This window comes from Lycorma delicatula, chromosome 5 (genome assembly GCF_047948215.1).
Source record: "Lycorma delicatula isolate Av1 chromosome 5, ASM4794821v1, whole genome shotgun sequence".
Taxonomy (NCBI): domain Eukaryota; kingdom Metazoa; phylum Arthropoda; class Insecta; order Hemiptera; family Fulgoridae; genus Lycorma; species Lycorma delicatula.
The window spans coordinates 155,009,445-155,032,245 of NC_134459.1; the positions used below are offsets into that span (position 1 = coordinate 155,009,445).

A 22,801-nucleotide genomic window follows, 5' to 3' on the forward strand; every position below is an offset into this window, starting at 1 on the left:
GTAATATCAAGTGGAAATAGGAGGTGCTGCAGTTCCACAGTGTCCATATATGAGCCGCCACTGGTTTAATCACCGATTTATATATTATTTCTCCATAACGGCCTTTTGCGATTTATTAAGTCAATCGATTCTTCACTCGACAGATTGAGGTCGTTGGATTTAAAAAATACATTTGCCTTGGCCGAGCTTTCAATTTAAGGAAAGTTTGATCGAGTTCTACGGGGACTTTGTTCAGAGCATAGTGAAGAAGCGCCCCGTCTTGCCGGCCGAACAGGGATTTTTGAATAGCTTGGGGAAAATTTGTTGAAAACATTAGAATCACAGAATATAAATTTTTTTTTTAAGTGGTTAAAGATCATATTAATGTTTAAAAATAATTAATTTACGAAATAATAGTAAAACAAATATATAAGGAAACTAAATAAATAAAATAAGTACAGAAAAAAAATTAGCATTTTTTAATTGGAAATTATTTGAGCAGTTATTATTTGGACATCTTAAAAGATAATTCACATAAAATTTAATGTGTTTTTGTTCCACATCGGTGTGGAAATTGCGTCTAGAAAACGTTATCCAACGACAGCACTCCGGATAATATAATCGATTTTTATTTTTGTATTTTATTTTATTGCGACCTCATGCATTTTTGTACAGTATTTAAACAGGAAAATAAGACGTTCTCGTATTTATTTCATTAATAAACAAAACGCCCTTCATTTACGCGTATCGTTTATGTTTTGCCCGTATTTTTTTATATCGGTTAATTAAGTAATTATTTGATAAGTGAACATTTTATCGCCGTGACGTTTATTTATATTTATTTGTTGATGAAGTTATATTATCGATAAGATATTTTGTGACCGACTTGATTCGAACGGGAGTTATATTTTTTCTCCCTAAAAAGATGACGTGTTTGTTTATTTTCAGAAGATTAATTCCGTTTGTATACATGTTTTACATCTGCATCATCGGGCAAAGTCTTAAAACCCCTTATCAGTATGTATTATATACAAATTAATTTTGTTTTACATAATTTATTTAATTTATCTAGCGCTAATGGTACATTGTTATTCGCTAATATAATTCGTTTGATCGTGCCAATAAATTTGTTTTTACGTTAAGTGTTCACATATTATGTGATTTTGTGTTGTGTTATTAAATGAATGTATTTATTCTTTAGTTAATACTCTTATTTAACCGAACTTCAATTTATTTCAGGTAATTCAGTATTATAATTTAAGAATTTATTAATTTTTCTGACTATATTTTTTATTGTTTTTAAGATTTTTCTATTGTTTTTAATTATTCTTTACGAAAAAATCTCCTATTTATCGAGTGTACACAATCGATAGGCTGTACACACAGTTCTTGTCAAAACAGTTGTGGGTAGTTAGCGGTCGCCGTACTTTGAAAGTTCTCTTTTCTTCTTCCCAAAATTTTGTGTTATTATTTAATAGCCCCAAGCATATTACGGCCTTATTTTTCCGAAAATTTTTAGTTTCCTTTATCGTTATTCATTAACCTTATTGAATATATTTTGTTGTTCCCGCAGATGAAAAATCAAATTTTATTTATATTAAAAAAAAACAAAAACAACGCATTCTGAATTTTCGAATCAAAACATACCTTTATAAAGTTGAAGTATAATTGAAGTATAAAGTTGAAAGAAAAAACTGCGTTAGATCCGGTCTCAAATCGTAGAAGAAAAACAACACAATTCCAGTCTTTTTGAATTTTTGAAGTCATATTAAAAACACAGCTTTTTAATTAATTTTGTGCATATTTGAAAAACTCGGAATTTAAAAAGGTAGTTTTTAATTAAGTCTGTCTTATGCACTAGTGCTAAACCAATATAAATTCGTCTCTCTATCGTGTTTACTATGTCGTTTTCCAAGGACGAACTATGTTTATTATTGATAATTATTGCGCGTATAAATCTTACGAACATGTGAAAGACGAGTTTCGGATAAAATTTCCCAATTTTTCACTTCCTAATAAGTCGACAATATCGCGCTTGATAAATAAATTTCGTAAGACCGGAGTGTACATGATCGGAAATGCACAGTTCGACCATCACTGTTAACAGTAGAAGTTCTGGAGACGTAGAAGTTTGTTTCACTCATCCAGAAAATACCTCAGAAAGTTATCTTTACAGGCTGGGCTTTCACTATCTACAGCTTTCAGGCTTACTAAAAAAATTACAATCTCATGCTTACGGTATCGGTGTCGTTCAAGAACTGAAAGAAGTAAATCACGGAAAACGTTAACAGTATCGTCGTGGGTTTCGTGCTCTTGTTGATGACAACGGTATTGAAATTTTGGATCGTGTTTATTTCAGCGACGAGATGGTTTCACTCGTATGGCTACATTAATAGCCAAAACTGCCGAATATGGAGCAATAAAAATCCTCATGTTCACGAACTACCTTTTTTTTTTCTTCAGTCATCTGACTAGTTTGATGACGTTTATTGTCTGCATACCACCCCCTACATTCTACAACTCTTAACAGTTTGTTTTACATATTCCAAACGTGGCCTGCCTACACAATTTTTCCCTTCTACTTGTCCTTCCAATATCAAAGCGACTATTTCAGGATGCCTTAAGATGTGGCTATGTCTGTCTCTTCTTTTAGCTATATTCTTCCAGATGCTTTTTTCTTCATCAATTTGCCGCAATACCTCTTCATTTGTCACTTTATCCACCCATCTGTTTTTTTAACACTCTTCTATAGCACCGCATTTCAAAGGCTTCTAATCTTTTCTTCTCTGGTACTCCGATCGTCCCAAGTTTCACTTCCATGTAAAGTTATGCTCTAAACATATACTTTCAAAAATATTTTCTTGATATTTAAATTAATCTTTGGTGTAAGCAAATTATATTTCTGACCGAAAGCTCGTTTGGCTCGTTTTTGCTGTTCGGCATTTTATATCATTCCTGCTTCGTCCATCTTTAGTTATTTTACTTCCCAAATAACAAAATTCTTCTATCCCTAGTCTTTTCTCGTCCTATTTTTATATTCGGTTTTGTTCTTGTTTACTTTCATGCGATAGTTCTTGCTTAGGACATCATCCGTGCCGTTCATTTTTTCTTCTAAATCTTTTTTGTCTCGGCTAGAATTACTGTATCATCAGCAAATCGTAGCTTCTTTATCTTTTCACCTTGCACTGTTACTCGGGATGTAAACTGTTCTTTAACATCATTAACTGCTAGTTCTATGTAAAGATAAAAAAGTAACGGGGATAAGGAACATCCTTGTCGGATTCCATTTTTTATTACGGCTTCTTTCTGATGCTCTTCAATTATTACCATTACACGCACGTAAAATTGGTGTTTGGTGTGCGTTCTTCCGGCGTCTTGTAATAGTGCCCTTATTTTTTGACAAATCTGTAGACAGTGTGATTTATTGCAACTTAATCGAACAGTTTATTGCCATATTAGATTTACACGAACGAGAATGTTGGTTCCAGCAGGATAACGCAACGCGTCATGCTGCTAGTGAAACGCTGGATTTACGGGAATTTTTTGGGCATCGTTTGATATCGAAAGGGTTATGGCCTGCAAGATCTGGGGATCTTGCAGGCCATTTACCTTTCAGCAGACATATTCCTTTCAGGGTATTTAAGAAGTGAAGTTTTTAAAATCGGTCCTCATACACGTGACGAATTGAAGGTTAACAATGAAACTGAGATTTCAAACATTACGAAAAGTGGCTGCAAATGTTATGAAACGTGTTCAATCAAGCAACGGGATCACAGATCATTTTGAACATTTATTATAAAGTTATTAAAAGTAATTTGAATATTATTGTGTAAGTATTTTATTAAAATTAATATTTTTGTAATAAATTTACGTCCTCAAACAAAAGGGTTGCGTCCTTTTTGAAACACCCGTTACTTCAGACTATACAAGTATCATTACGCTTTATCAATTCTGTTCTCAGGGATGACGACGTATTATTAAATCGATCACATGACTGTATTACAATTTTTCATTTTAAAAACTCATTTAGGTAGGCTGGAGGAAACTTATTTCAGGACCACGTATAAGTTCCTTTGCGTAAAATTGATTTAGACAGCTGTGTTTTTTTTTTTTTTTTATTTCTATTCATATTTTAAATAAAAATAAGACAAAAGATATCTAAAATAATTTTTTTTTTTTATTGAACTGACACCAAGAAAACTACTATAAATAGTGAAAAAAAGACGATAGTTAAGCTCTAATTGTATTTTTATGATAAAAGTAATCCCTTTTAATTGAAAAACAATCGCAAAAATTATTTTTACAACATTCGAATGTGTTACAAAATATCAATCAAAGATGTTCAATTAGCCAGCTTCAGTTATTTCTTCATTGTCATATGAAAAAAAAAACTTGTATCGTAATAAATTTTAATATTATTGATGTATTTTTTTTAAAAATTAAATATAAAATTATTTTTTTATATTTAAATATTTTAATTTTTGTAGCCAAGGTGCCCAAAAAAAAGCTTTAACATGATTGATCTTTAGTACTAATTATTAGCATCACAATTTAGAAAAATACTTTCGACTTTTTAAAAATTTGCGGGCTCATGCATCAGGGGGCTTTTTTATTCGCTAAAATTGATTTTAAATAAATTAATAATAATAATAATAATTTGGTAATATCTTCTTCAAGGGGAGGTATTAAGTTATTTTAGTGACTTTATTGTTTAACAAAATACGTTTTGAGCATTAAAAATTTGAAATTGAGAAAACAATTTTTTTCATTTTGAGGACTTCCATACTCAAGGGGAAATATTAGGGTAAAATAAATGTTTAAGAAAATAATCCCTAAGTGATGATAATAAATTTAAAGAAAATAACTTTTTAAATTTTTTTGAAAAATACAAAGATTGAGCTATAATTTTAAAAAAAGTTGTTATTTTCCAGGAAGGGGTGACATTCTTTGGCTATTTTTTTTTCCGAGAAATACTTACGGGCTATCAAAAAATTCGGATTTTTACATTTTAAATGCAATGATGGTAACTTGCGAATGAATGTAAACATAAAATTGTTATTTTTTTTTAATTTAAAAAGTATTTGTTACCACAAACTATTGGAATATAGGATGGACAAAAATCTCTTACGGTTTGAAGGCCTGTTGGTGTAGAAAATATTGGTTCAAAAAACCATTAGCTCAGTTTTTGAAACATATAGCTACAAAAAAGAAAAATATATGTAGTCTCCTTTTGGGGAGGAGTGAATATTAAATAAAACGTTTTTGGTAATCTGTGCTCGATTAAGAAAGTTCAACTTTTGTAAGAAAATATTTTTGCTGAAGTGCACCAGTAAAGATTTGAAATTTTATTTCGACCAAAACACTCCCACTCCTTCTTCCAATTTTGGAAAACGTTTAATATATTATTTTTCCTCGAAGGTAGTACCTGCCAGCTAGATTGAAGAAAATCATTCAACGGGGTCCGGAGTTATTAGACCAAATACAGGCCAGCATGCATACATACATATATACGTACGCACAAAGGTCCGTCTGACCAAAATAATTTTTTTTTTTTGGATTTGGAAGTGTTGGAATAAACATTTTTCGCAGATTATAATTTTAGTTTTTTAATGTCTTAAAACGTAAAAAAAAAATTTTTCGGATATTTTTTGACGATCTATATATTTTCCCGTAATAGATATAGCAGCATATACCGCTATGGCCGGTAAAGTAAAAATAATATTTAAATTTTTACTTTTATTTTGACTTTTTGACAAATTAAAATTAAAGAAGAATCGAAAAAACTTTTATTTTTATTTCCTTGTACGAAGTAAAGGAAGTTTTGAGATCGCGAAAAATTTCGGTTTTCAGAATTCAACGGAAATATCCATTTTGACCATCTCTGAATCCTTTTTGACTAGTTTCGGCGTGACGTATGTACGTTTCTCGCATAACTCCAAAACGATTAGCCGTAGGATGTTGAGATTTTAGATTTAGGACTGTTGTAACATCTAGCTGTGCACCTTCTTTTTTGATTGCAATCGACAACCAAAAAAGTACAAAATCCAAAGAAATTTTGGACTTTTTCTTAACTGCAGTAATAAGCCCTCTTTGAGAGCTTTTCAACGATGTATCATAAGTGGTACTTATTTTCATTAGTTCCAGAATTAGCCAAATAAAATTTTAATTAATGAAATATTTGGATCTTACAAGGGAAGGTACATCGGTTCGAATCAGACTTCATCTCCTTTTTCTTTAAATTTTTTTTAAAATTTAAATGTATTGATTTATTAATTTTATTTGTATTAACCCGGGATTGTAAACAAATTTTTACAATAAATAACAATTAAGTAATAACAATAAAAAAAAATAATAAAGAATCAGAAGTTATTTTATGTACGTTTATTTTAGAAGTTATTTTATGTACGAAGGTATTTTATGTAAGTTTATTTTATGTATAAAATTTTATGTACTTTTAAAAATGTGTGTGGTTAATTAATGGGGATTATTACATACGTGTATATGTAATAGATCTGGTGAAACATCTGATTATTTAATATTAATTGAAAATTATAATTTAGAATCGGATTATTTTTAGATTTTCTAGTTTAATTTTATTTAATTATTCTGGAATTTTTGTTTAATTTTATCTACATTAAAGTTAACTACAGAGTGACTGAAAATTAGACCCTCATAAGAACAACATATACACTGAGACACACAAACCCGAGCTTTAATAAATTGAAAAAATTCTTATCTTATCTTCTAGTTCATTACTCCTCTGACATTGTCGGACAATGTTCTCCCTAAGCCGGAGTTGATCATCGTTTCGTTTTTATTTTTTTTGTTGCCAATCATTTAATCGCTCTTTGTTTTGATGTAATTCTTCTGATCTTAATTTATGTACGTGTTTTCTAGTTTTCAAATTTTCTCTCTTTATATTCATCATCCTCTCTTAATTTTTTTCTTCTTTCTTTGATTTTAACATTTTTTCTTCTTTATATTTATCATCTTCTCTTAATGTTTTTATTCATTCTTTGGTTTTAACTTTTGTTAATCAGCGACTCACGAAGATACGAATAATACTGATCTAGTAATACGAGTAATAAAGGGACTTTTACTCTATCCTAATATTTCATGTAAGATTGTTGAATTATTAATTATAAATATTTGATGTTGAAAAAAAACAAAAAACAAATATTTGAGCAACTGTGTAACTGTCGACTTTATTAAAAAATTGGAGGATCGTATCTCACTTTCAAATGAAATAAGTTTAAATGAAGTGCAGCAAAAACTGTATATATGTAATTTAATAGGCGTACAAGGAAGTCATGTGATGTCCACCTCAGATTTTTTCTTACTTTTTAGATCATTTTCCGTGATGTCGGTTTTATTATCTTTTTTAATTTATTTCAATTTATAATTTTCAGTTTTATTTAAAACGATGTGAAGATATCTATTAATAAAATATTGTCCGCGATGAACGCAAAGATGAGAAGCTTGCTGTTAAATAAGATATGAAAAAATTATTAAGAAACAACATTAACAAATGGCTACAGAGTGTAAACTAAGATTAATTTGGGAATATACTGTGAATTTTATTTTAACTTTATTTTAATTAACATATTAAGTTTCTGAAATTTTCAAAAATATTTCCAGTTTCAAAAAAAAAAAAAGAATACTTAACAGGGTATGTATAACATTGCTGCAAGAATGATAATAACGAAGTGAAAAATATCTTAGAACTTTCTATGTTGAAAAAATTATTTTTCATTTTAAAAATCTTCAATTTTAAATTATGAGTAAAAGATTGCAATTCGACCATTAGAGAAATAATTTTTTACAAAATAATATAAAAAACTTTGTCACAGTAAGTGCGTCAGAAGGATGGATTATCTTGAAAACATACCCAAAACCTAATATTTTACCTTGGTTAACTCCGGTTCTTGTAAAAGGATTCGCTTGAAAGTCAACAGGGATCTATGATTATTAATGATGTATGGATTAATGATTATTAGTAAATTAATATATTTAAATTAAAAAAAAAGATATGAAGTCTGATTCGAACCGATATGTCTTCCCCTTATAAGATCCAAATATTTCATTAATTAAAACTTTATTTGGCTATAACTCTGGAACCGATGAAAATAAGTACTACTTATGACATATCATTGAAAAGCTCTCGATGAGGACTTATTACTGCAGTTAAGAAAAAGTTCAAAATCCAAACGTTTTTGGATTTAGGGCTTTTATGGACACTTTTGGTTCAGTCGATTGCAATCAAAAGAGGAGGTGCACAATTAGATGTTACAACAGTCCTAAATCCAAAACTTCAACATTGTTCGACTAATCGTTTTTGAGTTATGACTTCGTACAGACGTCCCGCCGAAACTAGTCAAAATGGATTAAGAGATGGTCAAAATGAATATTTCCGTTGAAATATGAAAACCGAAATTTTTCACGATCATAATACTTCCTTTACTTCGTACAAGAAAGTATTTTCGCTTATTTAATCGCGCGAAATATATTTTATTTTGTAAGTAAATATTAAATTATATATAATTACAGTAATCGTTAGATTATTTCTAAAACATACAACCTTCCTTTCCTATTCGTTAAATTTGTATGTTTGTTTTTTACAATTATGTTGTTATGATTACTTCCGTAGTACACTATTTTATTTTTACACATAAAACTAGAAGAATGTATATGCTCGTATATATTCTACACAAAATGTTAATTTTTTTTTGTAATTCTGATATCGGAAAAAAGGACAACGGATTTCGTATATCTTAAACTTAAATTAAATTTAATAAATTATTAAACTTAACATTTTAACTGATAATTGAAGTAAAATTAATAGTTTTCTAATTTTGCAGCAGTTGACTATTAAAATTTACAAAAAAGGTTATCGTGTGATTTAAGTAGATCTCTCAAGGACGGTTCGGTTGCGCTTTTTTATCAATAATTACGGTTTAATTTAATATTCTACGCGAGTGCATATTATTATCGCAACTACTCAAAATAACTTATGCATTATAATTTTACAGAGATATGGAAAAATTATTTCTCGTGCAAAGTACATAGCACGCACGGACAGTTAAGAGAAACGTGACACATAAATGACCTTTTTAATCTTAATGGATCGCATTGTTAATTGTCGCGTTAAAAATTCTTATAGAAGTTATAGGCGTTTGATAACGACCTGATTTTCATATTAATTAAAAGAAAAATTACACAATATATTCCGCATACGTAATTAAATATTTACTGATAATATATATAACCGAACACCTACTTAATGAGATGATATGGAAACTATTATTATTTACGTTTATAAAAAATAATAATTTATTTGGTATTCATTTCCAAAGCAAAACGTTATTAATTGTATTTTGTAGAAATATTTCATTGAAATCTATCCGTAAGTATTATTTTGTAGCCTAATCTTATTGAAAAAAATTTTTCTTTCTTTTATTACGTCCTTCAAAAAATATTTTGTAGATCATATGTCATTGATGTTCAGTAATGTTACACCGAGTAATTCCGATACTGGTTAAGCCTATTTATGAATGACAGTCATTGTTAAGTATTACAGTTAGCGAATCGATGAATCTTTTGGTTACTTATCCAGTTGATCTTATAATCGGTTTCCAGCAAGGATCTGGCGAATTAATTGTTTTTACTATTTTATTGATTAATAATTTTCGTTATCCCCAAATTACAGTAGCCCTAAATTTCTTTACAATGAGAAATTAATTTTGTATATAAAAAATGCCAAGCTAATCGCAATTCGAACCAAAAACTGTACGGAATGCTACAAGTTCGCTATGTATGTCGATGTATCGGTATATTCACAATATGCAAATGTATCTTGCAGTTGTTTGTAGTACATAAAACCCATGTGTTGTACGGTGTAACCAAACAAAGAAAAGTAGTAATCCAGACGAGGATGCTACAGTAGTTCTGTTTACGTTGTTACAAACAGTTACGTTGTCTCATAAAGAGTAGTGACATTAGATTTCATCTCATGTGTACAATTAGATATAATTCTTAATCGTTTTCCAGGACGCTAAAACTTTTATTTTAAATATAACGATTAAACATTCATAAGTAACATTGCTAATCGCACGGATAGAATTCTCATTAATGATTACGATAATATTTCCGATATCTGTAAACCGAAATTTCTTAATGTTCTATTAGATAATGGTGGGATGATCAAATCGATTTCGTTTACGACAAAATAAAACCGTACTATTTTTAAGGAGTTTTGAAGCGCCTTAATTAAACGCTAACCTTTTCATCATTATTAAATATTTATTTATTATGCTTACATATATTGCGTCTAAAATGTCATATCTCTTAAAAAACCAGAAAGAATTTTCAAGATGCAAAACCGGGCTGTCGGATCATGTTGGCACCTTTTTTTTTGTATGGGTGGGGAATCCATTTTACTGACGCCGAAGCAGTGTCGAGGGTCGCTAACAGGTCCCGCTAGGTATTAAGAAGAGCGTATATATATACCTGTGCACTACCGACTAAACTTCCACACCTGGCTATCCACCCTCATAGCAAAGCTAATAAACATTCCTTCAGGTAGGAGGACATCGCCATACACACATTGTACACCACATTCATACATAGTATTCACCAATAAAAGTAAATTACATAATCTCAAACAATATACAAAATACATATTGGTAAAGTAAAGTAATAATACAGCGTAATAAAAATAATACAGCATAATACTATTAAACAACAGCTGTTACTACCCCAAAAGGGATACTGAAATAAATATATACATAATTATACAATTACCCCCGTACAATATACAATATCTTAATGCATTATATATGTGCTACAATGTATTCGATTATGTAATATAATCACCCACTTAGTACACCATTCTTATACATACATTCATGCTACATTGTTTGGCTCCCTTAAGTATGAATCATTAAACATATATATTTAAAAAATGAAACTTGTTAACTTGTCTAAGCGTTTGTATTTATGAATGCGCAATCTTTGTTAAAAAGAATAGTCGGTTGCTTAATATTAACAAAATAATACCTACCTCTATTAAAACAACACGACTATTTTCGTATAACACATAACAAATACTTCGGCTTAAGAAAAAGAGCCTTATTTTATACTTCCGTTTTCGTTTTTTTTAGTAAATTACCCAACCGTTTAAAAATCAAATCAGAAATCTATTTAAAATGTTTTCTTTTACAGAAGCAATATTGCTGTAGATGAACTTTTAAATAATTCTAATTCAAGAATAAATAAAAAAACTGAATTTCGCCTTCATCTCGTTCAACGTGTAAAAAATAAAAGCTTAAAAATTTTTAATTAACGCCTTCTGAATTACGTTGTTTTTTTTGTATTTATTATTTTTAAATATTTTACATCAATATTATTTAATGTGTTTATATTTTGAATAATTAAAATGGACTTAAATGACGTCTATTTTTATTTTGTACTTTTTAATGCTGCTCTGATCAAGGTTTTACCACGGTTTTCCGGTAATCATACAGGCAAATATTTGGTCAGTTCCTTTTTTTTTCCGTGGAATAGCATACAGTATCTATCCATTTCTGATGTGATTTATATAATGTGTTATTATATAACGATCAGAAAAAAAATTTATTTGTTTTATTATACATAACAGACTACCAATATTGTTGCGGTCGATAAAAAGCTTATTCGCTTTGTAAAATTGATTTAATTGCTATACTGACATGTTATTTTACTTTCAGTTGGATTGTGATTAATGAAACGTTATTTGCCATTATTTCATAATAACAATGTTACGCGTTATTAAAATAATAGCCTAGTAGTGTCCAGACTCATGTGTCATTTCCTCCTTACTATTTTATAAATAAGGAGAATAACTGCCTTCATGTAAAGTATACAAGTTGTTACAGTTCAGTTGTCCTTGTTAACAGCTGATATTTTATATTAACAATGTATCTAATTCTAATATTGTTCAGTCAAATTGACACTTCATACAGTTAACATGTATATACAGTAAACTATATACATTCTTCAACAACGTAATACAAATTAAATTAAAATGTGAAGCATATAATGATCATTATAACTTATGAAAATATATTCTTTAAACATTACTGAACAATGTATTTTATTTACTACTAAATATGAATCAGCAAGGTTAATAGACGGAATAAATAGACCTAACCAAGGTATGGCACCAAGGCGGTTTTTATTCGAATAGTGACAACATTTAAAAACGGAAAAAAATTACAGACGGCGTTACAAAATTTTTCCGGTAAATATATTTATTTTCGTTTACCCCAAAAAACCCCGTTATTACTCCAACTTAAACCCTTTTCATTCTAACTCCAAGACTCTGAATAGCAACAATAAATCATGCATATAAGTACGTGTACAATGTTTAAAGGAAACGTTCCTTCATAAAACATTCAGTAGTTTTATCAAAATTTATCTTATTTTCTGCTAAAATATTAAGCCCTTTATTTTGAACAAAATGACATTTTATTTTTTTAAATCGGTTAACAAATAGCCGAGTTATGGCAGAAAATCGGTGGTGTTTTAATTTTGTGTTCGTTTTCATGTCCTCCAATTTACGTTCAGTTCGATTAAATATTGTTTTTATTTATTGTTAAAATTAATATTTACGGAGATATAACGGATTGAGAAATAAACATGGCCGCCATTTTGTAATTTGCGAAGGTATTTAATTCCTGATTTTTTTTCTAATTTTAAAACTTTATTACCAAATATTAATGTGATTCGTCTATCCGAACTTGAGATATAAATTTTTATATAAAAATAACAAAATGGCGGACAGTGGGAGAACGAAGGAGAAATCGCCATTTTTCCTAAGGATACTTTTTTGTATAGTTCTACAAGTAGAATCCGAAAAAGTGTAGCCAATCCACCGTTTTAGAAACAATCTGTATAAATACTGGAGAGAACTTAAAAATTGAGTCGCCCCGTCTGTACACTACTGCGCTAACACAATCGCACAGCTGCAGTAAAATTTCACTACTACAAACAGCTAAATATACTTCTTACGCTGAACACAGTATAAAAGTTAATTGTACCGATGTCGTCAGATTTTATATAAACAACTTTAATTCCACCAGTCTGCACGGATTTGCTATTTAACTGTGTCATTATCTAGTTACTACGTACGAAAATACGTATAACTTTTCATTATAATTAGTAAGTAAAAATAACGAAGATGTGATTGTAAATTTAACATTTATTTTTTAATAATTTCAATTTTTTTTCTTTTTTCAGGTAAGTTCTTAATGATATCTTCAGGAAAATTAAGAAAGTGTGCAGTACGTAAGTCATTGATAAGTATTTTTATATTGTATTAGAATGTATATTAATGTTGAAATTTCAGAATATTAACCTACATCTATGTAAATTGTTATAAGAGGTAGTAATTTTATAAAAAAAAGAGTTTTATGTAAAAAATATTGTGGAAATTAAATTACAAACTTTAATATGTTTCTTTTCTTATACAGCGGTCTTAAACAGTTCTATATTTAGCCTTCTGGTAAAACTTTATGATTTCATTTCGTTTTTATAACAAAAAAACGGTATTTAATTACATCAGATATATCCAATGCATGATCGCATTTTTTTTTTTTTGAAAATTGATTACTTTAAATTTTCTTCCAGGAAATCGGTGGTGCTTCTTTAATTTTATGAATAAATTCAGGAGCTTTCGGAGAAGCATGAAAATTTTCAACCGCAAAATTCATTATCTTTTTATCTTATCTAGCTCATCGTAATCACAAGTTTATCCAAAGTTGTATGGAATGATAATTACTAAATGTTAACGGTTTCATAATAAACAATTTTAAAGGTAAAATTAATAATATCGTAGAAAGATGGAAATAAAAAATTAAAGCTTCAGAACGAGAAGTAAGAAAGAGAAAAATATATTGGTTTTTGGGCTAATGGAAAAAAATATCAAATTTATCATTAATTTAACAGGTGATTCAAACGTTCGAAAAAACTTGAAAAACAAAATTATAGGAGATATATATCCGGTAAAAGATAAGTTTAGCTAAAAGAGGACAATATTAGACCCGTATTGATCTTTCTCAATACTCCTTGTAAAAAGTTGAAATCTTAAAAAATAAAATAAATTAAAACAAATGAATATGTACGTCACTGAAGATTTTCTTAGAAGTGTACTCGTAAAAAGAAAGAACTCGAGTAGTGAAGTAGTTCAAGCAAAAGAACAGGGAACGTATGTGATTAATACACAAATTACGGTAAATTAATTATAAAAAACTCTCAGAAAAGACAACAGAATATAATAAGAAAGGAACTAAAAGCATATTAACATCCCTCCCGAAGATGAAACAAGGATTATAAATTAATAAGTAATGATAAAAGAAAAAAGAACTCGTGAGGGAAAATTTTATAAAAGTAATCGCCGATCCCCGTGGTGTAGTGGTAGCTTCTCGATCTTTCATCCGCCAATCCCTGTCGGGCATGAAATTTTTAATTCAAAATTGCATTTTCATATTCCCACATACAAACTTCAAAGCTTATACGGAGAATTAATTCGTAAAAAAAATGCAAGTCGTGCTTTCTTCCGTGAAAAATCCCATTCGCCTAGTGCAATTGAGAAATACCATTAGCATACGACTGAAACTAGGCAGATTCAAAAAATCATCCGCATCCTCTCGGAAAGCTTTATCAGCTAGGAAAATGCTATTGACTATTTCCTTCACGATAAACAAACATTTTCAAGGAAAACAAAATAAACAAATGGTACTAAATCCACCCTGACAATCGAAACTTTTAATATAAGATCAATCTGTTCAGAAGACAATGCGGAACACGCACTATTTGAAACGGGTGTAAACATTTTGGGTATTTCTGAGGTAGGGCTGGGGGTCGAGAGAATAATTTCCAAAAAGCCTGAATATTTATATGCGTTTTATGAAATCATTTATGGACAAGAGAGTTATCGGATCCATAATTAAAACCAAATGTTAACGGTGTGATTTACCTGGTGATAATCCTTAAAAAATCTATTCTCTTTAACCGACTTATAAAGAAGTATTTTAAAACGTTTTGTTTAGTTTTCTCTAATCTTTTTGTATATTTAAAACTATTTATTGACGAATCATAAAAATTATTTTTTTTTCTTTTTTAAAATGTTTAAACATTGTTAGTACACTTTCTGTTTTCTTCCTCATTTCAAAGTACTTTTGATCTCTCAATTTTTACAGTTATTATGATTCAAGCTTCAAACTTATCTATAAAGATATAAAGTAACTAGTATAACAACTACGGAGATTACTTGCGTGAAATTGTGTTATTAAAAGATAAATTGCTATTAAGATGTTTCACGAAGAATGGAAAGATTTTCAGGTCACGCTCTAGTAGTGAAAATAAATATATATAAACATGGGTTCGTTTCTTTTTGTTATTGCTTGCGAAAACTTTCGCCCTGATTTCTGTTTCAGGGTAAAATGCAACCGTACTGAGATTCTTGAAATTAAAATTAAGGGTTAAATTTTATGGTTTTATTTGAAATGATTTTTGTTTTGACTTTAAATTATACTGGTGTATTTTTCTGCTACGTTTCGGTCTGCTTTGTTTTTTTAATAGAAGTCAAACTTTTCTTTATGTTTATTGACGTTACTAAGTAGATTTTGTTATAATTAAATTTTCGACAAGTTTTGTTGAAAAATTTGATTTGTTAACTGGCAATTTAACTAAGTTATTGTACGTAAAATCTAACAAATTGTGTTTTGCGGCACTATTTTTTGCGTTTTACAACAATTCTCTTAGAAATTCTGCAGATACTGTTCTACGATTGATTTACTCAATTTGCCAGGTAAAAAACTGTATTAAACAATCAAATTTACCTTTTTAATATAAGTTCAATAATTTCAGTATGACTTCATACTGAAATTCTGAAAAGTATGAAATTCTTCATACTGAAAAGTATGTCTATGAGATGAAATGAGAATGAAATATTTCACAAGCTACAACTCGAAAATGAAGCTTTTATAGGCTATGTTTTTTATGATTTTATTTTTCTTTATTTTAACTGATACGTCTTAAATTGTTTTATTATTATTTACAAAAAGTATCATATCATGAAACACTTTGTATTAATGATTGTCATTCTAGAAAATAAAAATTATGACAATATTTGTTCGGACTGTATGATAAAAAATCTGGTGACTAAGTTGTAATAATTTCCTGGCATTGGTTATTTATATTTTTTCTTATATTGTTTGAAAAATAATGATGCAGGAAAAAAGTTTCCTAAGATTTCTTTTTTGGGGTGGGGGTAATTTATGATGAAGTTTTATTGTCAGACTATCATTATATGTTTAAATAAACCAAAAAAGTCAGGTTTAGTTTTTTTAATTTTTAAAAAGTCAGAAAATCTGTATTTTCTATTTTTTCTGCTCCCCTATTTGAATTTAGAATTTTAATACTGTTAAAAGTTTAAATGAACCCAAAAACGTTTTGAAAAATTTTTAAATAAATTAATATTTTTAAACTTTGATCGGCTCTTCCACCCCAAATGTTTTTCCAATGTATTTTTTTTAGTATTACTACGCCGGAAGACATTAAAATAATTTGGTTAAAAAATATGCAATGAAAATAGCTTTTTCGATTTTTGTGGAAGGGGGAAATTTTGGCTCAAATTAAAAAAAAAAAATGGTTAACGTAAACACGGACGAATAAGTTTTACATAAAGTAGGGTCGTTTTGCAAAATTTTGATAAAATTGACCCTCAAAAAAACTATCTACCCCACTTCCTGGAGATATTGACTCCAAACTTTTATCTAAAAATTGCCCCATTTACACCAATCTGTACAAAATTTCAGCAAAATCGGTTTATCCAGTCAAAAGTTATTAAGCTTCAAACACGCCAACACACGTACGTAGGTACTAATATTGTTCCCCACCATTTTTTTGTTGATCCAGGAATCCCAATTCCTGGATCATGAAATGTTGAAAAATGCAAAAAAAGTCCCATAGCTTCTTGTTTGACTGATTTCGTTATTTTCCTTCTTGCAGGAAAGTTCTTCATCTATGATGCCAGGAAAATAAAAATCGCTGAATAATTACATAAGGATTTCATTAACACTGTTGTAATAAGTACTAACCCTTCTCTTTAAAAATATTTACATTGAAATACAACTGTTGCACATCATTTACGAAGTAGTGGAATAATTATAATGTGTAGGTAATTATAAATATATTAACAGAATTGCCAATCTTTTATTAATGATGGAATTTATGAAAAGAAAATTCTATCGGAGCGCTCACAATGTAAAATAAAATAACCGTAATCGAACGCAGAGCCCTAGGATTAAGTATTTGATAGCCTTGCACGTTAAGATTTCATTGCAGTAAACCGGCTAGATGTAAAAATCGCCTCCAGCCCTGATATCTGTGTAGTAACAACCAATAACAGTAGTAACTATGAGTACTTAGGTATTGTAACATTCAAACAATTTTATTACAAGAATAACCTAATTAAGCAAAAATTATTTATTTATTTTTATTTATTGTGAATGATATCATAATCAAAAACAGACTTATTTTTTTTATGAATCATTCTTTAAACAAAATACAATAGTTTTGTTTCATTTGTTTCATATCTAAATATTTTTTTAAATTTTATTTGTTGTTAATCTTATTTTATTTTTAATTTATTTTTTCACGTGTTTTTTAATGTTGAGTTATCGAATAACAACAGATTTTTATGTTTATAATGTACGTCATTAAAATGGAGATTCAAATTTGTTTCTACCATTTTCCCTCTTTTTTCAGTCATACACATAACAAGGTTACTAGGTTATAGGTTATCCCATTTTTTTCGTTTTTGTTCACTTTATTTTATGTAATTTTATTATAAATATTTAGATTTATTATAATAATGTCGTAAGCATCAGTGATTATCGCTAATTAATATAATTATGTAAGCGATATTTATTCACGTTATTCGTACAATGTAAATGTAGGTTATCGGATGAAATTTAGTTATTGCATTAATTTTAATACGAATTGTAATTTAATTATATAATAGATCTCAAGTTTATGAATATATTCAAACGATATAACTTATTTTTTTATTATCGTACTGCAAAGAAGTAAAACGATTATGATTACTTTAGAAATTCACGATTGAAGTAGAAATACACTAAGCTTCAGATTTAAACAGAAAAATGTTAATATGAATGTCAGTTTAGTTTTTTTTTTGTCACGACTTAGTAATGAATTATTTTAGCGTAATGCTACACAGTTTGGTATTTTATTCTCGTATTCAAAGTATTTTTAAGCAAAACTTAATAAAGAAATGGATCAGAAAATTTACGTTAACGTGCTACTGAAAATGAAAATAATAAATGTTAAAATATTCTTCTGATTTTATATGACTTTTTATTACTTCATTCCGCTGAACCCTTGGTTCAGTGGTTCGATAATAGTTTTTTAAGTACGATTATTTTCTATGAATTACGTTTGTTTGATATATCTACGTTCAGGTTTTTTTGCAAACGGCTTTTTTTTCATACGGGCAGCGTATGTAAGCCTACCCATTTTTTTTAAAACTATTAACCAAATTAAACCTTAGAATCAAAATAAAGCCTACTTTTAAAGTCGTATAAAAATGGTAAGAAAAATTACAGATTTTTTTGAAAATTTTTTATAGATTTAACTCTATGATAACTTCAAAAGTTAAAGTATTATTGAAAAATTATGTACTTCTACTTTCCTGGATGTTTAGTTTTACTGTATAGATGAATTTAAATGAGGGATTAAGTAGTTTACTAAAAATCCCACATCTCTAACCCAGTTTTCATCGTCAAGTTTTGGCACAAATTTGTTTTTGATTCCATAACAGTCGCACGTGAAAGCCGTACTAGTGGATCCCATGGGGCACATAGAAAGACATTTATTGCTGGCAATACTAGGAAGTAAGAGAGCTGTCACGCCGCCTCCGTGGCGCGAGTAGTAGCGGTTTCGGCCTTTCATCCGGAGGTCCCGGGTTCGAATTCCGGTCAGGCATGGTATTTTCACACACGCTACAAATCATTCATCTCATCCTCTGAAGAATACCTAACGGTGGATAGGGAGGTTAAAAAAAAAGAGCTGTCGCACCATATGTTTATTATACGAAGTAATTACTTGCATGGGCGGCAATTTTGAATAAATATAATTATTTGAGAATGATTTTATGAATCTCTCACTTCTAAAGAACGTTTTAAATCCAAAAATGTATCGCTATTAATAGCGATACATTGCTTATAAACGAAAACAGATCAAATGAATAAACTGCTTATAGTTTGCTGAGTACCAGTAAATAGGCTGCCAGAGAGGCAGCCTTTTTGTTGAGGGCGTCTGGGCTCGGTCACACGTAAGAGTGGCCGGGTCTGGGCGTGCTGATGACGCAAAAGGATCCTTGTAGTATGAGAGGATCCGTAATCCTTTTCTTCTATATCGATTTGTAAAATATTAATTGATAAAAATTAACCATTCATTAAAATTAATGAATGGATTTATGTTCGTTATCTTATTGAGGGTTTGTTTTGTTGTTATTTAAAGGAGTTGTTTTTTTTTTTTTTTGCTTTTAATGAAGTGATGTTTTATTAAACTGTCAGTCCCCAGTGGTGTAATGTCTGCACAAGTCGTTGCCGACGACCTACCGGGTTGGTCTGGTGGAGAACGCGTCTTCGCAGATCAGCTGATTTCGAAGTCGAGAGTTGTAAGGTTCAAATTCTAGTTATACGGATTTGAATACTAGATCATAGATACCGGTATTATTTGGTGGTTGGGTTTCAATTAACCACACATCTCAGGAATGGTCGAACTGAGACTGTACAAGAATATACTGCATTTACACTTGCACATATCATCTTCTGAAGTAATCCTGACGGTGGTTCCAGATACTAAACAGAAAAAGAACAAAAGTCGCTGCTTACGACCAAAAGTACGCATTTTTATACCCGATAAATAATGTAATAGTATCGTTATAAACTTATTAAAAAAAAAATGTTTTTTTACTCAAGGACCATTATTTTGCTGGAGACAAAATATTAAATCAAATAAAAGATTATCGAATGCGACAGAGCTTGAAGTAAACATTTACGAACAAAATCCTAAGAATAATCATAAATTGTATTTCGAAACACAGCAGTACTAATAAATAAAGAAATTTGGTGAAATATAAGTAATTAATTCTAAGCGATACGTTCCACAGTAACTTGTTCGTAATAGCTGTCATCTTTGCAATATTGTTCCTTATTGTGGACCATGTTTATAGTTTAAGGGTTGTTATCGGTTTGTAGCGATGCATGGCGATTACTCATTATCCAACTGTCGATACTATTATAATTTTAATAAATTAGTTATATTAATACTACGCTCACTTTTATTAAAAAAAAAATATAAATAAATTCTTAGCGGTTTAGTCGTATAATCAAATTACCTTTAGTTTTTTCATATTTGATATTACCACAGACCTTTTTTTTAACGTACGTACAAAGTAAATTTTATTGCCTACGATAGTCTGTCCAATTTTCTCGGTCAAAAAAAAGAAGATAATTCGTAATGTCTCCCTTTCTTAATACGCAATTGTTGCAAAATATATTGTAAAACGAGTAGGTTTTTGTGATATTATTTGCGATTTGTTTTAGCTTAAACCTTACCGGTCGGAATAGTGACATTTCTTCTTCCCACGATTGCTGAATACGCCAGTCGACTGGTAGCTTGTACTGTTATATTGTAGTTATGCCCGACTGCTTCCAATTGCCAAACGCCTACTTGCGTTCCTACAGGGATTGTTGTCGTGTTGTCTACTTTTAGTTCCTTTAATAAACCTGAAAAATATTTAAATTTTATTGGTGTTATATATACACACACAGGTTGTCCTGTAAAAATAGTTTCCAATTCTTAATCAATTTTTATGTTAATGGGGTTTTAATATTCGATATAGAGCAATTTCTTCTTTACTTGTTGGATATCTTTCGTACTGTTAAACATTGAAGGCAGTTAGCCTCCTTAAGGGATCAGAGTATTAAAATAATTTAAATAGGAATTATGTTTTGATGTAATTTTAATCGGTGTAATAAGAGAAAAGCATAAATTCAGAAATACTTCTTTTACGATAACTTTCAAAAATGGCAAATCTTCGAAGTAGCATCGCATAATGTACTAAATAACCTTACTAAATAACTATGTTACACTGTACATATCTTTTTAGTGTCCAGAATAAAAGAATCAAACGTAAATTAGGAATATAACATTTTTTTATCATAATGTTTTTTCTATCCTTTTTTAACCACACCAGGTCAACCGGTAACCGCCTAAAAGACGTTGTCTTGATTGACCTGATGTGACGCGGCGATTACTATCCACCATCATGCAGCATTGTTCACCCAATTGGACGTTTCCGTCGGGTTCTCAGCTGGTTCATTGAAGCTACACAACCTCCGCTTCTGGATGCCGCATAGCCACTCCCCAGTTGAGCTACCCTACCCGTTCCTGCCACTAGATGGGGTCCGAGTATGCTCCCCATGCATACCCCCTCTCTGACCCTCGCGCGCCCGCCCCTCAAACCTCGAAGGTCCTTAGTTCGTCATCAGAGCATCTCGATTCGGTCGTTCCTGTGTGTGGCCGAACCAGGATGTCCTCAGCAGAAAGGCTGCCTCCCTGGCCCTGCACGGTTCTGCGCTTCGACCCCTTCTGGCTACAGAATCTTTTTAACCATTCCCTTCTTTTTTTTTTTTTATATGTAAACTGGTGGGTGCTTCGTCCTATTTCTCGTCGGAATCGGTTTTTTTACATTTTTTATTATTAGATTGATTAAACTCTACGTCGATTTTTAAAAATCGTATAATCTTTTCGTTGGGAATATAAATTAAATATTTAAAAAAATTAATAGTTTGAAGATTTGAACCAATTTCCTCTTGCTTAGGAAAAGGATGGATCACAATTTTTTACAAAATTATCGATTTTGATTTTACAGACCGCTTGTAATTGTTGTATTATGTTAAAATTTTAAAAATTCGGATACATAAAATTTTATAGGTAGTTAATAAGGAAGTTGGAAAATTATTTTGAGATTAAATGGTGGATTTAGAAGATTTCATTCATACCATTTACTGTCAAATGCATGAGTTGATTATGCTTTTGCAATGATTATACAGCAATTTGTTCTTACCTGATGATGTGTGATTCGTATCGATACTAACATTTTTGAATAGTTTCATTTCTTAAATTTATATTTTTCTAAAACAAGAATTTTGAAATAATTACTTAAGTTATATTATTGTGATTTAAATTAAAAAAAGTCAGGCTCCGCTTTGGGAAATCGATATCGTGCTGGTATTCGCTTCGATGATTTCCAACTATAATACACCTTTGAATGTTTGTTTATATGTCGATACAGTACTTCTTTTTTCCTTTATTTCTATTAGTTATTTAGATATAAAAATCAACATCTTACAAACAAAACAGCAAACGTAGCTCGATGGTTTTGGCTTTCAATTCGTCTTCAGGAGATATAAATTAAAAAAAATTATTAGTCATTTTCAAAGGTTTTTATCCATCTTCCCCAAAATATTTAATATAAATCGTTCTTATTACAACATTTAACCTTGATTGTTGTAGTAAAAAAGACATTTTTTTTTTTTTTAATTTTTAATACTGATTTTCAAGATGATGGCGTGAAAACCGATAGGACTCGACATATGTTTATGATAAAAGTTACTTTTTATTTCTATTAGTATTACGGATTTGTTTGATAAAATGTTGTTTTGAGATCTAGCGTCTGCTGATTGAAAAC

The 22,801-nt window shown here is 29.7% G+C and overlaps 2 protein-coding genes across 4 annotated transcripts in view; one reads left to right on the forward strand and one right to left on the reverse strand.

Annotated features, from left to right (window-relative positions):
- LOC142325508 (triacylglycerol hydrolase DDHD2-like) overlaps positions 1-22,801 on the forward strand; it is a 182,505-nt gene that overhangs the window by 39,847 nt on the left and 119,857 nt on the right. The window contains exon 2 of one of the 2 annotated variants that reach the window (XM_075367360.1): positions 13,255-13,302. The exons of the other annotated variant lie outside the window; for it this stretch is intronic. Coding sequence (XP_075223475.1) covers positions 13,255-13,302 — 48 coding nt within the window. The remainder of the gene's footprint in view (positions 1-13,254; positions 13,303-22,801) is intronic. 2 annotated transcript variants of the gene reach the window in all.
- Positions 1-22,801, reverse strand: part of LOC142325509 (uncharacterized) — a 102,231-nt gene that overhangs the window by 24,441 nt on the left and 54,989 nt on the right. Inside the window, exon 6 of one of the 2 annotated variants that reach the window (XM_075367363.1) lies at positions 20,664-20,834. The exons of the other annotated variant lie outside the window; for it this stretch is intronic. Within the exon in view, the coding sequence (XP_075223478.1) occupies positions 20,664-20,834 (171 nt within the window). The remainder of the gene's footprint in view (positions 1-20,663; positions 20,835-22,801) is intronic. 2 annotated transcript variants of the gene reach the window in all.